The 16,163-nt window shown below is 41.1% G+C and overlaps 3 protein-coding genes across 8 annotated transcripts in view; 2 read left to right on the top strand and 1 right to left on the bottom strand.

Annotated features, from left to right (window-relative positions):
• The window catches only part of BRCC3 (BRCA1/BRCA2-containing complex subunit 3), a 66,777-nt gene extending 64,699 nt beyond the window's left edge, over positions 1–2,078 (bottom strand). Inside the window, exons 1-2 of one of the 2 annotated variants that reach the window (XM_003421746.4) lie at positions 1,904–2,078; positions 803–819 (exon numbers count right to left, since the gene is read on the bottom strand). In XM_003421746.4, coding sequence (XP_003421794.1) covers positions 803–819; positions 1,904–2,017 — 131 coding nt within the window. In that variant the 5' untranslated portion in view covers positions 2,018–2,078. The remainder of the gene's footprint in view (positions 1–802; positions 820–1,903) is intronic. The other variant, XM_003421747.4, reaches the window with a different exon arrangement.
• A 220-nt stretch (positions 2,079–2,298) lies between these two features.
• Positions 2,299–11,973, top strand: CMC4 (C-X9-C motif containing 4). 5 transcript variants are annotated; one of them, XM_023540734.2, is made up of 3 exons: positions 2,299–2,484; positions 9,520–9,587; positions 11,596–11,973. In XM_023540734.2, the coding sequence occupies exons 2-3, from the start codon at positions 9,530–9,532 to the stop codon at positions 11,742–11,744; spliced, it is 207 nt and encodes a 68-aa protein (XP_023396502.1). In that variant the 5' UTR covers positions 2,299–2,484; positions 9,520–9,529; the 3' UTR covers positions 11,745–11,973. The 5 variants fall into 5 exon arrangements, with proteins under 5 accessions (XP_023396502.1, XP_023396501.1, XP_023396499.1 ...); XM_023540733.2 differs by having other exon boundaries at positions 2,299–2,735; XM_023540731.2 differs by lacking the exon at positions 2,299–2,484 and adding an exon at positions 7,806–7,914.
• Positions 7,528–8,240, top strand: MTCP1 (mature T cell proliferation 1). Its single transcript, XM_003421749.4, has 4 exons — positions 7,528–7,633; positions 7,744–7,914; positions 7,990–8,041; positions 8,130–8,240. The coding sequence occupies exons 1-3, from the start codon at positions 7,529–7,531 to the stop codon at positions 8,035–8,037; spliced, it is 324 nt and encodes a 107-aa protein (XP_003421797.1). The 5' UTR covers position 7,528; the 3' UTR covers positions 8,038–8,041; positions 8,130–8,240.
• Positions 11,974–16,163: the final 4,190 nt, after the last annotated feature.

The raw sequence follows: 16,163 nt of genomic DNA, 5'->3' as shown, positions 1-16,163 counted from the left end.
TCCCTGCCTGTCTGGACTTACCCTCCCGGGGCCCTATTCCCAAAGGAGCTCTGGCACTCACCAAGGTCTGTGCCAACCTTCCATACTGTGCTAGCAGACACAGTGCAAGTGGAGGCTGCCCTGGCCAGCTGCGCTAGCCTGGTCACTGCATGATTCGCTCTAGTTAAACCCTGCCAGGCCCACAGGGTGCTGATGGTTCGTGCTGCACTGGGGAAGCAGCCTGATGGCACTGCCGTCACCTCTGTCTTTGAAAGACAAACCCCTGAACCCCAGGTCAGTCTGTGTGGAAGCAGCTGCCTCACCTGGCTTGAGAAGGCAGCTGTCGCTCCATGACCTCCTACTAGCCTCAGATGGGGTGCTGGATGTTCCGTCTTACAGTCTGTGCCTGCAAAGTCCCTCCCCAGGAGATGGTGGCCATGCCTTAAGGTGTTCACCCCCAAGCTTTTTCTACCTGGGCAGTGGAGCATGCTGGAGTCCCCTTCCCTCTTGAATTGTTTCTGCAGCAATCAGGTGGAATTAAACCAAGGACACCCAGAGGTGATGAGTACAACTGGAAGCCGGTTACCATAAGGGTTTGTTCCTAACTACTGGTTGTAAGTTGGACCTTTATGGCCTGGGGACTGCCTGTATATAGAACATACAATACCCAAATCACATAGTGTTCTATTTCAGAGAAAATGTAGTGGATGTTAAGCAATGCATGACTGTAGAATCTGTACACAATACTGCCAAAAGGGTAACAATTTTCAGACAGCAATGACATAAAGACCATAAGGTATGAGTGAACAAAAGATAGTCTTACCTTGTATCATCATTCAACTAGAGTGGGAAAGAGAAGAAAACATTATTGACCCATTATGCTTAATTGATGTACATGGATGCAGACTGCTAGAAAATTAGGTCATGTATTCTGGCACACTAGCAGGAAAGACTGGGAGAATTTTTACTTCTGATTGTAAACAACTAAGTTCTATTTCTCCATTTTCTTTTGCCCCTCTGCAACACCTAATGTAGCAGAAACCCGGGTTTTGAACTGGTTCCTTCTGGTGGTGGCCCCTGTTGATAATTTGCATTTCCAGTCCAGATATTCTGAAGTACAATCTACATTTTAATGAGATGCCCAGGTGATTCTTATGTATAATAAATTTTGAGAGCCATTGCTCTAGTAGTGGTTTTCAGAATTGACCCCCAACCAGCAGTATTAGCATTACTTGAGAACTTGTTAGAAATGCAAATTCTCAGCGGGGGTTTGAACCTGAAGGAACTGGGTTGAACCCCCGGGAGAAACTTCAGCTCTTTGAACTGGTTCCTTCTGGTTTGAATCCCTGCTGGAAATTGGCATTTCACCCTCAGATATACTGAATCAGAATGTACATTCTAACAAGATCCCCAGGTAATTTTTATGCTTAACTTCCTAGGAACTTGTTAGAAATGCCAATTCTCATCAGGAGTTCGAACGGAAAGCAACCGTTTTCTCTCAGGTTCCTCGATCTGCTTACAATGCCCTGGAGGGGAACCTGGAGGCTAGGCAAGAGGCTTTAACCGTCAGACCAGTGCTGACTATATACTATTTTGCTAACACACTGATGTCCTCATTAGACCCTAGTGGCTTTCTGGCCTGACTTGGTGCAGCTTTGGTCAACGGAGTGCTAACCCCTTTACAAAAGCCACAAGCCGCAAGAGAAAAAGCAAGGCCCCCGGGGCTGATGTAGACCGGTGGGGGGCTGCGGGAAACTGAACAAAGCGTCCGCTGGCCAGAGGAAACCGGGAATAGGCGAAGGGCAATCCAAATGGTATGTTCACGGATCTAATTCAGGGGTGCCTGTGGCCCTCGCAGCCCTGGGAGCTGCCAGCGCCCACCGTCAGCAGGGTTGCAGCCAGGCTCACAGAGTGACCTACTCACCTCCCCGATACAGAGCCCCATCACCTCCTCCTTTTCTGTGCTCAGAGCATGGTTGAGGCAAACTAGGAAAGCGTCGGACTCCAGATGAACCGCCTGCACCACCTGCATCGCCATCTTGGGCCGGCCCTGCTCACATCCGCCTGGGGCCCACTCCGGCCTGGCCAACCCCGGCCGGCACCGCCTCCTCCCCGCCCGGGCTCCGCGGGCGGGCGGACGGGCTCCCGGGGGCGGGGCGGCGGCCGCGGGGCGGGGCCGCCCGCGGCACCTGGGCCGCCCGCGCCGGTTCCGGCAGGGCGTGGCCGCCGGGGCTGAGGGCGGTAGCCGGCCGGGGTGGGAGCGGCCCGGAGGGCAGCGGCGGCGCTTTGGTCTCCTGGCGGGACTCTGGTCTGCGAGCGGCGCCGACGGCGGCCGATCGGGCGGGCGCCTCCGTCAGCGCCTCGGAGCCTGGCGCCCATTTTGCCAGCCTGCTGAGGAGCCCTGCGCGGCCTACACGCTCAGCGGACAGCCGTTGGACGGGGATCGCTGCTCGCGCCGGCCTCTTGAGCCAGGGGGACCAGTTTTTGAAATTCGGTCCTTAAACAGTTAAGGTTTTGTTTTATTTGGTTTTATTTCTAAGTCACAGCCCCCGAATCTGGTCAAACTTCGGGCCACTTCCTGGTCCCCGACCTCCGCTTGTAACTTCGCTTCGGGGCGACCTCAGCCGCGGGATGCCCTTTAGCTGGTCCCAGGCGCCCGTCTGGCCCAGCTGGTGGGGCCGGGGGTAGGGAGCCTGGAAGTGTTAGCCGAGCTGCCTTAGAAGCGGAGTAATTAGCCCAAGAAACATTCTATTCATGTGAGTAACCTTTTGCAGAAACAAAGCTATATACTGTATCTGGAAAAGTATCACTTTTAAGATGAGTTTCTGCTACTTTCTACAATACAAAGGATCGGATGTATTTCTTTCTTTGCTAGGGGCAAAGGGAACTGGGGGACTTTTTAACTTTTATTCAGAATCGAATTAGCACATCAGTAATCCAGAATACAAGTTGCCTCAGCTCTCCTTGCCTTGATGATAACAAACTTGGTGAAATTATTTGTAAAGGTAATTTTATTTTACGGTATTTCCAAGTGCCACGGGTAAAAGTACAGATTTCTCAAAATAAACGCCCGAATTTAAAAATTACACGTGGACTTTAGGAACGCTTCTAATCTAAGTCAAAACTAAACGGATTGTTCCATACTGCCTTCACAGCCAGTCCATATGTATATTGGTTGAATTTTTTTCTGTTCCTGTGTAGTTTGGGAGCCAGGTAGATACGGCAGGACTGGAAAGAGATCATTCCTACGGTGCTACTTCAAGTGGTGTTGATGCTTTGCTCTTTTCTCCCAAGTCAGTTCCAACGAAAAGTTCCCCACGGATAGGGCCAGCAACCTCAGTTTTTACATAATTTTTAGGGATCACGTGGCACATTTTTCCATGATTAATTTTAAAGACGGTGAAGGTTGGGCAAAATTTCAAGTGTGCTGTTACGTGGGATCCATCTAGCTTTTCCCTTAAGTTTCAATTATACACCCATATATTTTCAATTACTATTCATGACTAGTATGCCCTGCCCTGATAGGGCAGGAATGGCTGTTCTCATTATTCATTTTGGTGATGGAATATTTGAGTTTATAAAATGTCCTTAGGCATCTTCAAGAAGAAAAAAATCTTTTGTTACTTTTTGGTGTTAATCATCCTCATATCCAGAATGTCAGACTATTGTAATGCTCATAGTTGCATTTTACAATTCTACTAGTTAAATCAGAGTAGAAGAAAAAACAAAACTATCAACACGTGTAACAAGCTTATTATGTATTAGGCACTCTACTAAACATTTATATACATTGTGTATGTAAACTGCCTCCGTTAGAATCAGGCTCTGTAGCTTTCCAAACATGTGAGCTTGGTCAAGTAACCTAACTTCTCTGTGCCTTAGTTTCCTCATATTTAAGTGCCCAACCCCATAGGTTGCTTGTAAGATTGAATGTATCAATACATGGAAAGCATTAAAAAAAAATAAAAAATAAAAAACAAAGCCATTGCCATTGAGTCGATTCCAACTCATAGAGATCCTACAGGACAGAGGAGAACTGCCCCATAGGGTTTCCAAGGAGCAGTATGTGGATTCAAACTGCCAGCCTTTTGGTTAGCAGCTGTAGCTCTTAACCACTGCACCACCAGGGTTTCCAAAAATAAGTGCTGACTATATTATTATAAGGAGTCCTAGTGGTGCAGTGGTTGAAGCACTGGATTGCTAAACAAAACACCAGCAGCTCAGTGGGAGAAAGATGTGGCAGTCTGCTTCCATACATATTTACAGCCTTGGAAACCCTATAAGGTCACTATGGAGTAACTATGAGTTAGAATCAACTGGCGGTCAGTGGTTTTTGTTTTTTATATTACTGTGCTTTTTATTTTTCATTTTACACATTGGGAAACTGAGGTGGGGAGAGATTAATTTGTCTGAGGTCACAAAGCTAGTCAGCAGCAAATTCGGGAATCATACACAGGCTAGGCTGACTCCAGTACTGTAATTTTGTCTATGATACAATCAAACATATTGATAATTTTACCCATTGTAATTGGGTGAGCTTATTAATTGGCTTCAAATAAAGTAAGTATATTCAAGTGATGATTGTTTAAAACTACTCAAACACCTGGAAATTAAAGAAAATCTATACTTAAAAAACACAAAAGAATTCATCCTATAAAGGAAAATATGGTCTTGCATAGATTTACTTGCTTAGGAAGTCCTTCTGTGTTATGTGTCAGCAGTTTAGAACCAGGGTTTCTAACCAGTTCAATTCTGGTTTGAACTCCTGCTGATAATTTGCATTTTCACCCCAGATATACTGAATCAGAAGCTACATTTTAAACAAGATCCACAGGTGATTCTTATGTATAATAAATATTGAAAACCACAGCTCTACCAGTAGTTCTCAGAATCGGTCCCTAACCAGCAGCATTAACATTGCCTGGGAACTTGTTACACATGCAGATTGTCAGCAGGGGTTCAAACCAAAAAGAACCAGTTAGAAGTCCTGTTTAGAGCATAATTTACAAAATACCTAAGAAATAGTCTATATTGCCCATTGCGGTTCTGGCCATGGCATCAAGATGACCCCCATGGTGTCCATCTCATTTAGTGTTTTCGTGGGTGATAAACCTATAAAGTTATCTAAACACTTCTTCAAATCTATTTCTATTTGCAGGTGGTATTCCTTGGGTTGAGGTCTGTTATGTTCTGTATATTGTATTGCATTCTGTATGTAAGTTTATTGTGAGGTTTTAAGAGATTTATCTTAGTTCAAGAGGTTGTACACTTTGTGAAGAAGTGTCATGTGGAGAAAAATATTCTCTAATCAAATTTGGGAACTGTTGAGTTAAACAAAATATTTATTACATTACTTGCCAGAGCTTTTACTATGCTACTGTGCTTTAAACTCTCTAAAATTACCAAACTTATTTGACCAAGGAAAATGTTGGGGACAAGTGTTCTAAGACTCACATTTAGGGAAGTGTTGTTCTATTCATACAACCTGTGATTTTCTAGGCTTCAATTTTAACCCCTTTGACTTAGCCTTGGTTCGTGCTCATACTGCAGTTTCCCTGTCTCTTGATCACTTCCGTTGCCTTTCTTTGGGCCTCCATGCTACCTCTGAATGGTAGCATACAGAAGTCCAAGATAATGTGCTGTGGTTTGTTCCCAGCTTCATCCTGCTGATACCTAGCATGTTGGCTTTTGGGTCACGGCAGCACATTACACCACCTTTCTTCTGAGAATATTTTGTAGTGACTCACAGTAAGTCAGACCATCACCTCCAATTTGTTTGCCCTCTATTCCACTGGGATTATTTCCTTTTAATGTCAATATAACCAATAAAATTTCATTTTTTTAAAATTAAAAACTAATATAAATGTCAATATGTTGATTGTTGCTAGTACCTAAACACTTGGCTTCAGCTTTAAGAAAAAAATTCATTGGACACAGCTATGACTTTGGGCTCAGAAACCACACTTTGAAATATTTTCCTTCAGCATTAGTATTTACTGAGTTTTTGTTTGTATCTTTCCTTTTCAAAGCCCTGGGAAGGAGAAAAGGCAGAACAATTGTATCTGCTAAATGGAAAACAGATGTCTTTGAAAAAATAATGTATAACTGTAGGCTTACTCACACCTAGAGAATTCATGCCTGGCCAGTCACATCGGCCACTCTGACCTTCGTGTTTCACCTTCCTACCCACCATACATATCCACCCCCTCATAGGAACATTGTTTGACTAGCTTTGAGACTTCAAGTGTATCATGCCTGCTATTGAGGAGCTTACAATACTGTATTTTAGTGGGATGGGACTTCTTATGAAATAAGCAGAGACCAAATGTGCAAAGCAATTCATAATGCAGGGCCAAAATGTGTACTTAAGTTTAGATATAGATACTATAGTAAGTCATAAGAGGCAAGAATTTTTTTACATTTTCATGGAGGGGGAAGGTACCTAGACTATGCCTGGGAGTCATGAGATAGGCAGAGAGGTATGCGCAGAGCAAGAAAAATGATTTGGAGCTAGAATTGACCCTGGTACTTTGGGGAAAGTTTGTCCCTAATACAGTGATCGTGGTGGCACCTGCTGATGAGAGTAAGGCTTGGGGTAAAGCATATAGGTAGGATCAGAGTCCAATAAAACTAAAAATAAACCAACCAACCAGACCCAGGTTGTTGTCCTTGAAAAAAGGGACTGGTTTGTCTCAATTAGTTCCTATTTATGGCTAGCTTTTTAAATGTTAGGTTCTTTCCTGGTCCACATCATACTGCCTTCTGGCATCTGGTTTACTATTGACAACCTCACCTTGAAAACTTAACAACCCTCCAAGCTGTGCTGAAGTTCCTTTCCCACCTAATGGAAGTAGGAGGCAGAACTCACAATCCATATCTGTGTTATGCTAAAGGTAGAAATACAGTAAAACTGCACCATGATACTTTGGGTAGGGCTCAGAAGATTCAGTTAAGCAAAATGTGTATCAAGTTACTTCGAGGTACTGAACTGAGATCTGGGGTTGAGCACAGGATGGGAATTAGCCACGTCTGCCTTATGGAGAGTGGTGGCACAGTGGTTAACAGCTCAGCTGCACCAGTTTGAATCCACCAGCTACTCCTCCTGTAGAGTCACTATGAGTCACAATCCACTCGCCGGCAATGGATTTTTTTTTTCACCCTACCATCCAAAAGGGCCAGGAGGTGTGCTTATTTTATACTTTTCATGAGAACATGAGACCACTGCTGAGCTTTCTGTAGTGCCAGGCCACATTTTCACAGAACTCTTCTAGTCGATTCTTGAGTGCTTCACAGTCAACAGTTGGCATTACCTGAGGCTCTGCCTGGGTGTCACTCCAGTTGTCTTGCTGGGAGCTTCTTATTTCCTCAGTTCTGTGTCTGCCAATAGACATATATTAGGTTTGGTTCTGGTTGGCGGTTGCTAGTACCAGGTCACCTAGCTCACTGGTGAATTCATTCAAACCCAAAAAGTCACACCTGTGTCCTGTGCGCGGGTGCTGCAGGCTTAGGTGGAGAAAAGCAGGGATAGAATTGGAACCCAAAGCCCAGAATGGCAGGAGAGGATGTGGGGGCTCCACCCGATCACCTCTGGGTTCACCAAGAGGGTATCTACCGCGATGAATACCAGCGCACGTGGGTTGCTGTCCTGGAAGAGGTAACTGTTTAAGTTTTACTTATTTATTTTGCTTTCAAGCAATGTAGTTTCTATCCAGTCTCAATTTTCTGAAGTCTTTGGCTTTTCTTTTTGATCATTCCTTTCCTTAGGAGACAAGTTTCCTAAGAGCACGAGTCCAGCAAGTTCAGGTTCCCTTAGGTGACGCAGCTAGGCCAAGTCACCTCCTGACCTCCCAGCTACCTCTCATGTGGCAACTCTATCCCGAGGAGCGCTACATGGATAACAACTCTCGCTTGTGGCAGATACAGCATCATTTAATGGTATACATTTTGTTTAATAATTTTTCATTGTGTTGGGACTCTTGTAAGTACTCTATAAACTTCTTTTTCTGACAGGTCAGGGGAGTACAGGAGCTGTTGCTCAAGCTTTTGCCTGATGATTAACCTGGTATGTATTTATATTTCTTCCCAACCCACCTCCTTTCTTTTTCACTATATTTGGTTGTGGTGATTTTAATGATTTATTTTTTTTCCAGGTGCTGGGATTCTAGGAAGATATGCGCGTTTGTTCTGTTCAGTATATGGCAATCACTTCATCCACCACTGCAGTGCACCCACCCTTGGGCCTGGGGGGAGGGAGTGGGTTGAAAAACTGTTCATAAAAGTTTAGGAAGGGTCATGAAGAATACTGCAAGTGAAACTGCAGAGACAGGGTTACACAGGCAGAAAGCAAGTTAACATTTAGTCAGGATCCAGTAACTTGAAATTGACTCCTTTGGAAATTGCCATAGAACCTTTAATGGACATCATCGGCTGGAAATGGGATCTGATGAATCCCACAAAAGTCAGCACCTGCTACAGAAAGATGCCCTGACCACCAAGGACTTGGTACTGATTTAGAGAAGAGAGCAGCTCCTAGCAGCATCAACATGTATTTGTTGCTTATTTGCTCTGCAACAATTCACCTGCCTTTCCTTCTCCCATCTTGTAAATATCCTAGGTTTTGCTCCAGTGTTTCCCATCCCAGTACTGACCTAACTTGGATCTACTGAGAACTTAAGGGGTTCTGAAAGAGAGAGAGAGAGAGTAGTCACATTGATAAAAATAGCTACAGAGTCTTCTGGGCCTTTTTCCTTCCTGAAATTGTGTCTTCAAATTATTAGAAGCTGCTGACCAAAATCGTGGGAACTTAAACTCATTTTCTGGTTACAGATACTTTAAATAGGCTGGTTTCTGCAAGAGCACCAAACATCATTTTAGCTGCTTTTAACTAGTCCCTTTCTCAGGAAGTAATAATAGCACCAAATATTGCTGATTTCTAGGAAAGCATTTACTATCCTGAATTGAAGTAGTCATAATGTTTATATACACTGAAAGTAAGGTTTCACTTTTTTAAAATTCTTGGGAATAATAACTACCATTTATTGAATCCTTGCTGCCTTCCAGGCACTAAGCACTTTATATCCTTTATCACATTTAATCCTTCCATCAATGCTTTGAGGTAGGTATGGTCCCATTTTACACAGAAGGAGTTTAATAATTTACCAAGGGTTCTTCTGTGAGTGATAGAGCCAGGCTGCTACAAAGTCGGGCTCTTCGCCCACTTACCTCCTGAGTGCAGACTGTCGCACTGCTCGGGGCTCCTCTAGCCCAACATTGGTTTACAATGTTAAAGACAAGTTGATTGAACTCAATTTGTTTTTTCCATGTAAAGCTATTTATATCTCCCAGATCTAATGAAATGGATATTATAAAAATATAGTCAATTCATCCTATGAATGGTAAGAGTATTTTTTTTAGTGTAATTATTTTCCAGGAATTGTAAGGGCGTACTGCTTGTCTCAGAAGAAAATTCCATGTACAGGGGCTTTAAAGTCTTTATGGGGAAAAAGCAAAATAAAATAAAAATAATTTTTCTTGTTTTAGTTTTCTGGATATGCCACAGAAGGATCCGTGCCAGAAACAAGCCTGTGAAATACAGAAATGTTTACAAGGTAGTATGTAAAATACTTTGTTGTATTTTTCCAAATTATCTGTGAACTAAGTACAAGAGATCAGTGATTTTATCAGCAACCAGTATTAACTCCTCTTTCAGAATGTAATATTTCTGTAATTAATTCATCCTCAAGATTTTTCTCATTGTATCATCAAAGATGGAGAAAATAAAAAACGATATGATCTAAGCCAGGGGTTCAAAATCCTGGTTGTGCATTAGAATCACCTGGACAGCTTTAAAAACTTGATTAGAATAACTAACTCAGACTTCCTGGGACACAGTCTGGGCATGAACCATTTTATAAAGCCAACAAGGAGATTTTAATGTGCAGCCAGAGCTGAGAACCACTGACCTAAGCAAAGTCACTTTTAGTTTTAAGTGGGTTGCTTATACTTCACTGCGGCTGACAAGTCACTTTTTTAAAGTGATCTGATACAAGGAGGTTTGAAAACACAATTAGACTTCAGCAACTAACCTTTAAAGGCAAAAATAAATTTCAACTAAAAAGCACATTTGATGTGATTTGCCCGTTTAGTTTTAAATCGGCTGCTAAGTTTGATCAAATGTTAGAGGATTTTATTTTATTTTTAATCAGCAAATGATTATTGGCAGGAGAATATAAAAAGCTATGAAGCTGTCTGAATTTGAAAATTGGATTTTTGATAATTTTTTCCATTATTAAAGTAATAGATAAATATAAATGCTCATGCAATTATAGGAAGTTGAGAAGAAAAAATGTTCAAAGTTCTCCCAAAGACGCACCACCAAAGAAAACCATTTTTTGTGAATTTCCTTTGACTTTTAACTTTCGTTTTTAGACTTTGCATTTTATAAGCAATATTTTATAAAATCTTTAAAATTCTACAATATTAATGTATAAAAATGCTATTTTAGTCATCCTTGTCTTCCCTTCCTCCAACTTTGAGAAGAAAAAATGATTTTCACATTTAATTTCTTCTCCCCAATAAATTCTTACCTGATTTGAAATAGCAGCCCATAGCCAAGAGACAGTTAACAATCAACTTAGAAAGAGCTGATGACACCCCCTTGCCATACTGTGTGGGAGTACTGAGGGCTGGAAAGAGTAGCAAGAGTTAACATTAAGCACTTACTACTGTATGAAAAGCACCCTTGTAAAGGCTTTAAACATATTAAATCAGTTAATCGATGAGATGCTACTATGACCACATTTTAAAGATGAGAAAACAGGCACAGACATATAACTTGCTCGGGGTTACGTAACTACTAAGTGCTACAGTGGGCATGTAAACCTAGACTCTTAACCAACTTAATCTTTCTGGTCAGAATAGGCTTTTCTATCCCGGACTTACTACCATGTACCCATTTCAGTACTGGGGAACTCAGACTCGGGAGCCACCAGCTGCAACTGACCTAGAATCTTAGACCAAGTCCTCCTTAATTTAGGGTATAGTAGAGGTCAGCAATGGTTGTCTGTAAAATGCTGCATGGTAAATATTTTAGGCTTTGGAGGTCAAAAAGTTATGTTGCATATTGTGTTTATACAATCAAACATGTAAAAACTGTTCTTAGCCCACAAGCTGTAAAAAGAAAAAAATGCCAAATTTGGCCCTCAGGCTGCAGTTTGCAGAATTGGTAGAGGAGGTCCAACAGCCACCTTAAATTGTATGCAAAATGTGTGAGGTGCATGCATTTTTCTAATTTTTCAAAATAACAAAAAGGGTTAGTGACCAAAAAAGGTTAAAAACTACTGCCCTAGAACAAAGGCGCAAAAGCCATTAACTCAACCTTAAAGAAAAATTATGTATAAAAGTACCTTTTGACCACTTTGTAAATCATGTTTTTCTCCCTCGTTAACTGTTGACAAGTCTCTAACTCAGAAAGAATTCAGTGGACTTGGGTATATACTCTTGCTTCCAGTTTTCTAAGTCTACAGTAAAGTGGAAAGTATTGGGAAGCACTGATCTAAAATCCCTGGACCTTAGTCTCATGAGATCATGACCAGGGTATGCCCATCTGTTTTTCAGCCAACAACTACATGGAATCTAAATGTCAGGCTGTCATCCAAGAACTGCGTAAGTGTTGTGCTCAGTACCCCAAGGGAAGATCTGTCGTCTGTTCGGGATTTGAAAAAGAAGAAGAAGAAAAGCTGGCACTCAAGTCTGAATCAAAGTAAAGTTCTGCTGAGAAGCTAGATGCTGCTCCACATTTACACCAATCTCTTTATCCTCCTGGCTCTTTCTTCAGGCCAGGTAGCAGCAAAAAACACATGAAAAGGTCAACTATGAAAGTTAATAAATATGACATCTATGTAGAACAGACAAAATATATATTAAAATAAAAACGTAGAATGTAATGAAATAAAAAATACGAAGAATGTAATAAAACTGAGCTGCTAAAATAAACTTGTTTTAAGTGAAACATTTTGGTTTGATACTAAATATATTTCTTCAACCTATCAGATATAGGTGTTGATGAATTATCTTTAGCATTTGAGTTCAGACTGCTGGTGCCATTCATAAAGTCCCATGAGGAATGTTCAGTGCTAAAGTAATTCAAAGGTTCCTCTAACTTACCTTGATACCTATTACACTTCCAGTCATTCAGATCATCTTGCTAGTTGTGGTTTCTCTAGAGAAACACTGAATCTTGTTAAACTGTACAATCTTGACATAAGAATCACTTTGGGGTCTTGTTAAAATGTAGATTCTGATTCAGTACATCTGCGGTAAAAAGGCAAATTTTCACCAGGGGGTCAAAATGAAACAAACCAGTTCAACACCCTGCTTAATATTTGTTCAGTGAATGGTAGGAAAGCAATAGGAATGATTTTTACAACGTTTAATGGCCCCTCATTTATCATGAGGGAAATAAAAGTAATTCACTTGAAGTCAAGCAGGCAGCAACAGAATTACAATTCGGTTTATCTACTTTCTACCCTTGTAATCAAAGCCTGTTATAGTGAATCCTGATGATGTTCGTCGTATGAGGCTGCTGAAGGAAGCTGTAGACAGTTTTAGGGGGTAGGAACTATTTGTTAATACATTTTCTTCAAATAGGTGCTAAAACCACTACCAACCCCCCGCCCCCAAAAAAAAATTTTATAAGGAAGAGTAGGAACAAATTCTGATAGGTCCCTGATTTCAAATACTATTACTGAGACCAGTGCTCTTTAAAGCAGTGTTCCCCAAAGGGTCTCTAGGAATTGTTATAATGTGAAAAAGGGCTTCTGTGGTCAAATAAGTCTGAAGAATGTTACGTTAGACAAAAGTAAGCAGGTTTCTTTCCTGTAAGTCTTCAGAGCTTTTCATATACTAATGTGAACTATGAGTCTTCAGAAAGGACTGCCATATGCAGGCAGCCTCTCTCAGGGCAAAATGTTTTCCCAACAGACTTGGACAAATGCACCTTCAAGACGTGTGGACCACAGACAATAACCAAAACTGAGGCAGTTGCTGTGGAGTACATTGTGACTCATGGCAACCCTATATGGTTCAGAGTAGAACTGTACTCCATAGGATCCTCAGTGGCTGATTTTTAGGTCGTAGATCACCAGGCCTTTCTTCTGAGGTGCCTCTGGGTAGACTCAAACTGCCAACCTTTCAGTTAGCTGCTAAGTTCTTAACTGTACCACCCAGAGACTCTTCAGATGAGGAAAACTGCCAAATTCCCATGAAATCATTTAAATGAACTCTCAGGTTAATAGTAAAGCAACAATTTAATAAAACATTTTATAACTGTACCATTTACATCATATACAGATGACAATACATTTAAGATTATCATGTGAGACAGGAGCCAGGGTTTACGAATCACTACATGATCAAAAAGAATTTTTTTCTGTGTTCTGTTACAAAATTATCTGTACTAACTACTCATGTTTCAGACTGTTTTAATCTTTTTTTAAAGAGATGCTATTTTGCCCTTTTAAAGCTTCAAAATCAATCGTTCCTTATCTTTAAACTGAGACATTTTTCAGTTTCATTAAGTCAATATATCTATTGGCAGATATTGATTCAAATCTCATTCTCCTTAGCTATTATTATGCCACATAGAAAAATAAAAGTCATCAGAGAAAGCTTTTTACCAAGTGCTTTTTTTTATGTTAGGAGCTGCGATTAGCACTTAATCTCAAGCTTCAGGAAACAACTCTATGCAGGTGACAACCATTATCTCATCCCTCATTTTAGCTGACAGAGTAATATAGCCAAGATTGCACTGCGCATAAATTGCACAGCTAGGCCTCAAAGCCAGATTCTCTCTACTCCAAAGCCCCTCAATTTATTCTGAAAAAATTCAAACCTACAGAAAAGTTAAAGAATGGCACAATAAACACCCATGGAGCTTTCACCTACATTGACCAACTGTTAAGGTTTTGCCTCATTTGCTTCATACGAATTTTTTCCAGAACCTTTTGAAAAACATGACTAAGAAAGTTAACAATCCCATAATATCCAATATCTAGTCCATATTCAAATTTCCCCAACTGTTAGAAAGATGTCTCTTTAACCTAGTACTCTATTAAGTGTGATAATGGTATCGGAATTATGTAAAAGAATGCTCTTATTAGGAGCTGCCTGCTGAAATATTTAGGAGTGGAGTGTCTTAGCCCACATTCTGGATTTCTCTAATTGTTTCCCCCAGGAACTTGGTATTCCTGTAAACTGGTAATTAGGCCTAGAAACTGGATTAGACTCAAAATAAACTTTTCTTTTTCAAATACTTCCTAGTTCTTGCTTTGTCATTACACAGCATCCCATCAGATGTACATACTTTCAGGATGTCTCAGGGTCATGGATTGAATTTTGTCCCCCCGCCCCGAAAAAGTGTGTATCAAGTTGGTTAGGCCATGATTCCCAGTATTGTGTGATTGCCTTCCACTTTGTGATTGTAATTTTATGTTAAAGAGGATTAGGGTGGGATTGTAATACCCTTGCTCAGTTCACATCCCTGATCTGGAGACATACTTTCCCTGGGGTGTGGCCTGTACCACCTTTTATCCTAAAAGAGATAAAAGAAAAGGGAAAGAAGCACACAGCTGGGGACCTCATACCACCATGAAAGCTGCAGTGGGAGCAGAGTGTGTCCTTTGGAGTTCCTGTGCAGAAAACCTCAGGGGAAGATTGAGGACAAGGACTTTCTCCAAAGCCGACTGAGAGAGAAAGCCTTCTCCCAGAGCTGACACCCTGAATTTCTACTTCTAGCCTCCTAGACTGTAATGGAATAAACTTTTGTTTGTTAAAGCCATCCACTTGTGATATTTCTCTTATAGCAGCACTAGATGACTAAGACACTATTAGTGATGCTAAGTTTATCACTTGGTAAAATAGGGACTGAAAGATGACAAAAGCCCTACTCCTTTCCTTGCACCCAGTCCACACAATTCCTAAAACAATAAGCCATAATATTAAAGCTGGAGTCCTGGCTGGTACAATGGTTAAGCACTCAACCACTAGCTGAAAGGTTGGAGGTTCGAACCCATCCAGCAGCACTGCAGAAGAAAGACCTGGCAATCTGCGTCCATAAAGATTACAGCCATTGAAAACCCTATGAAAGTTCTACTCTGGACACATGGAGCTGCCATAAGTTAAAATTAACTCCATGGTAACTGTTTTGTTTTTTGAATATTAAAGCTATGTTCAGTTTCCAAAAGGCATATGAAGTTGTATGGCACTTAAAAGGCCTAAAAAAGACCTTGTTAACTGCAGACCTACTATTTTATTACCACTGGTCTCCAACTCTGTACTCAGGAGTTCGCAACCTTGGCATGGATAGTTTATAAAATTCCACAGGTAATTCCAGTGTACAACCGAGGATGTGAACCACTGCTCTAAGTAACATGTAATGCCATTTCTTTTTTTTAAAATTTTTATTGTGCTTTAAGTGGAAGTTTACAAATCAAGTCAGTCTCTCATACAAAAACTTATATACACCTTGCTATATACTCCCAGCTGCTCTCCCCTCAATGAGACAGCACACTCCCTCTCTCCACCCTGCATTTCCGTGTCAATTCAGCATAATGCCATTTCTTACCACTTAAAATCTAGAAAGAGAGACAGTTTTGATGAGTCAACAAGCAGGCTTTACGGCTTTACAAAAACGTGAGGAGAACAGTGCAGCTCGGTCAAAAGTGTTCTTAAAATTAATGATTCCTTAAGAAAAAAAAAGCACCAGAAACATTTACTACACCTGTATGATTTCCGGGCCATCAAGTCCACGAGTAAACTAGACTTTCTATTCAATTCTCCAAGAGATCACATTAAGGTTTTACAGACGATTTAAGAATTCCCAATTAAAATTTTGTTGAAGATCATTCAAAAGCAGGTTGCAGCAGTACATGGACAGGGAACTGCCAGAAATTCAAGCCAGATTCAGAAAAAGATGTGGAATGAGGGATATCATTGCTGACATCTGATGGATCCCGGGTGAAAGCAGAGAATACCAGAAAGATGTTCACCTGTGTTTTCCTGACTACGTAAAGGCATTCGACTGTGTGGATCATAACAAACTATGGATAACGTTGTGAAGAATGGGAATTCCAAAACACTTAATTGTGCTCATGAGGAACCTTTACATAGATCAAGAGGCAGTTGTT

This window comes from Loxodonta africana, chromosome X (genome assembly GCF_030014295.1).
Source record: "Loxodonta africana isolate mLoxAfr1 chromosome X, mLoxAfr1.hap2, whole genome shotgun sequence".
Taxonomy (NCBI): domain Eukaryota; kingdom Metazoa; phylum Chordata; class Mammalia; order Proboscidea; family Elephantidae; genus Loxodonta; species Loxodonta africana.
This window is presented reverse-complemented; position numbering and strand designations above follow the sequence as displayed.

Coding starts and splice junctions, on each gene's coding strand:
- MTCP1 (XM_003421749.4), top strand. CDS start 7,529: ATGGCAGGAGAGGATGTGGGGGCTCCACCCGATCACCTCTGGGTTCAC. Junction 7,634..7,743: donor GGGTTGCTGTCCTGGAAGAG/GTAACTGTTTAA, acceptor TCCTTTCCTTAG/GAGACAAGTTTCCTAAGAGC. Junction 7,915..7,989: donor AGATACAGCATCATTTAATG/GTATACATTTTG, acceptor TTTTTCTGACAG/GTCAGGGGAGTACAGGAGCT.
- CMC4 (XM_023540734.2), top strand. CDS start 9,530: ATGCCACAGAAGGATCCGTGCCAGAAACAAGCCTGTGAAATACAGAAA. Junction 9,588..11,595: donor AATACAGAAATGTTTACAAG/GTAGTATGTAAA, acceptor TCTGTTTTTCAG/CCAACAACTACATGGAATCT.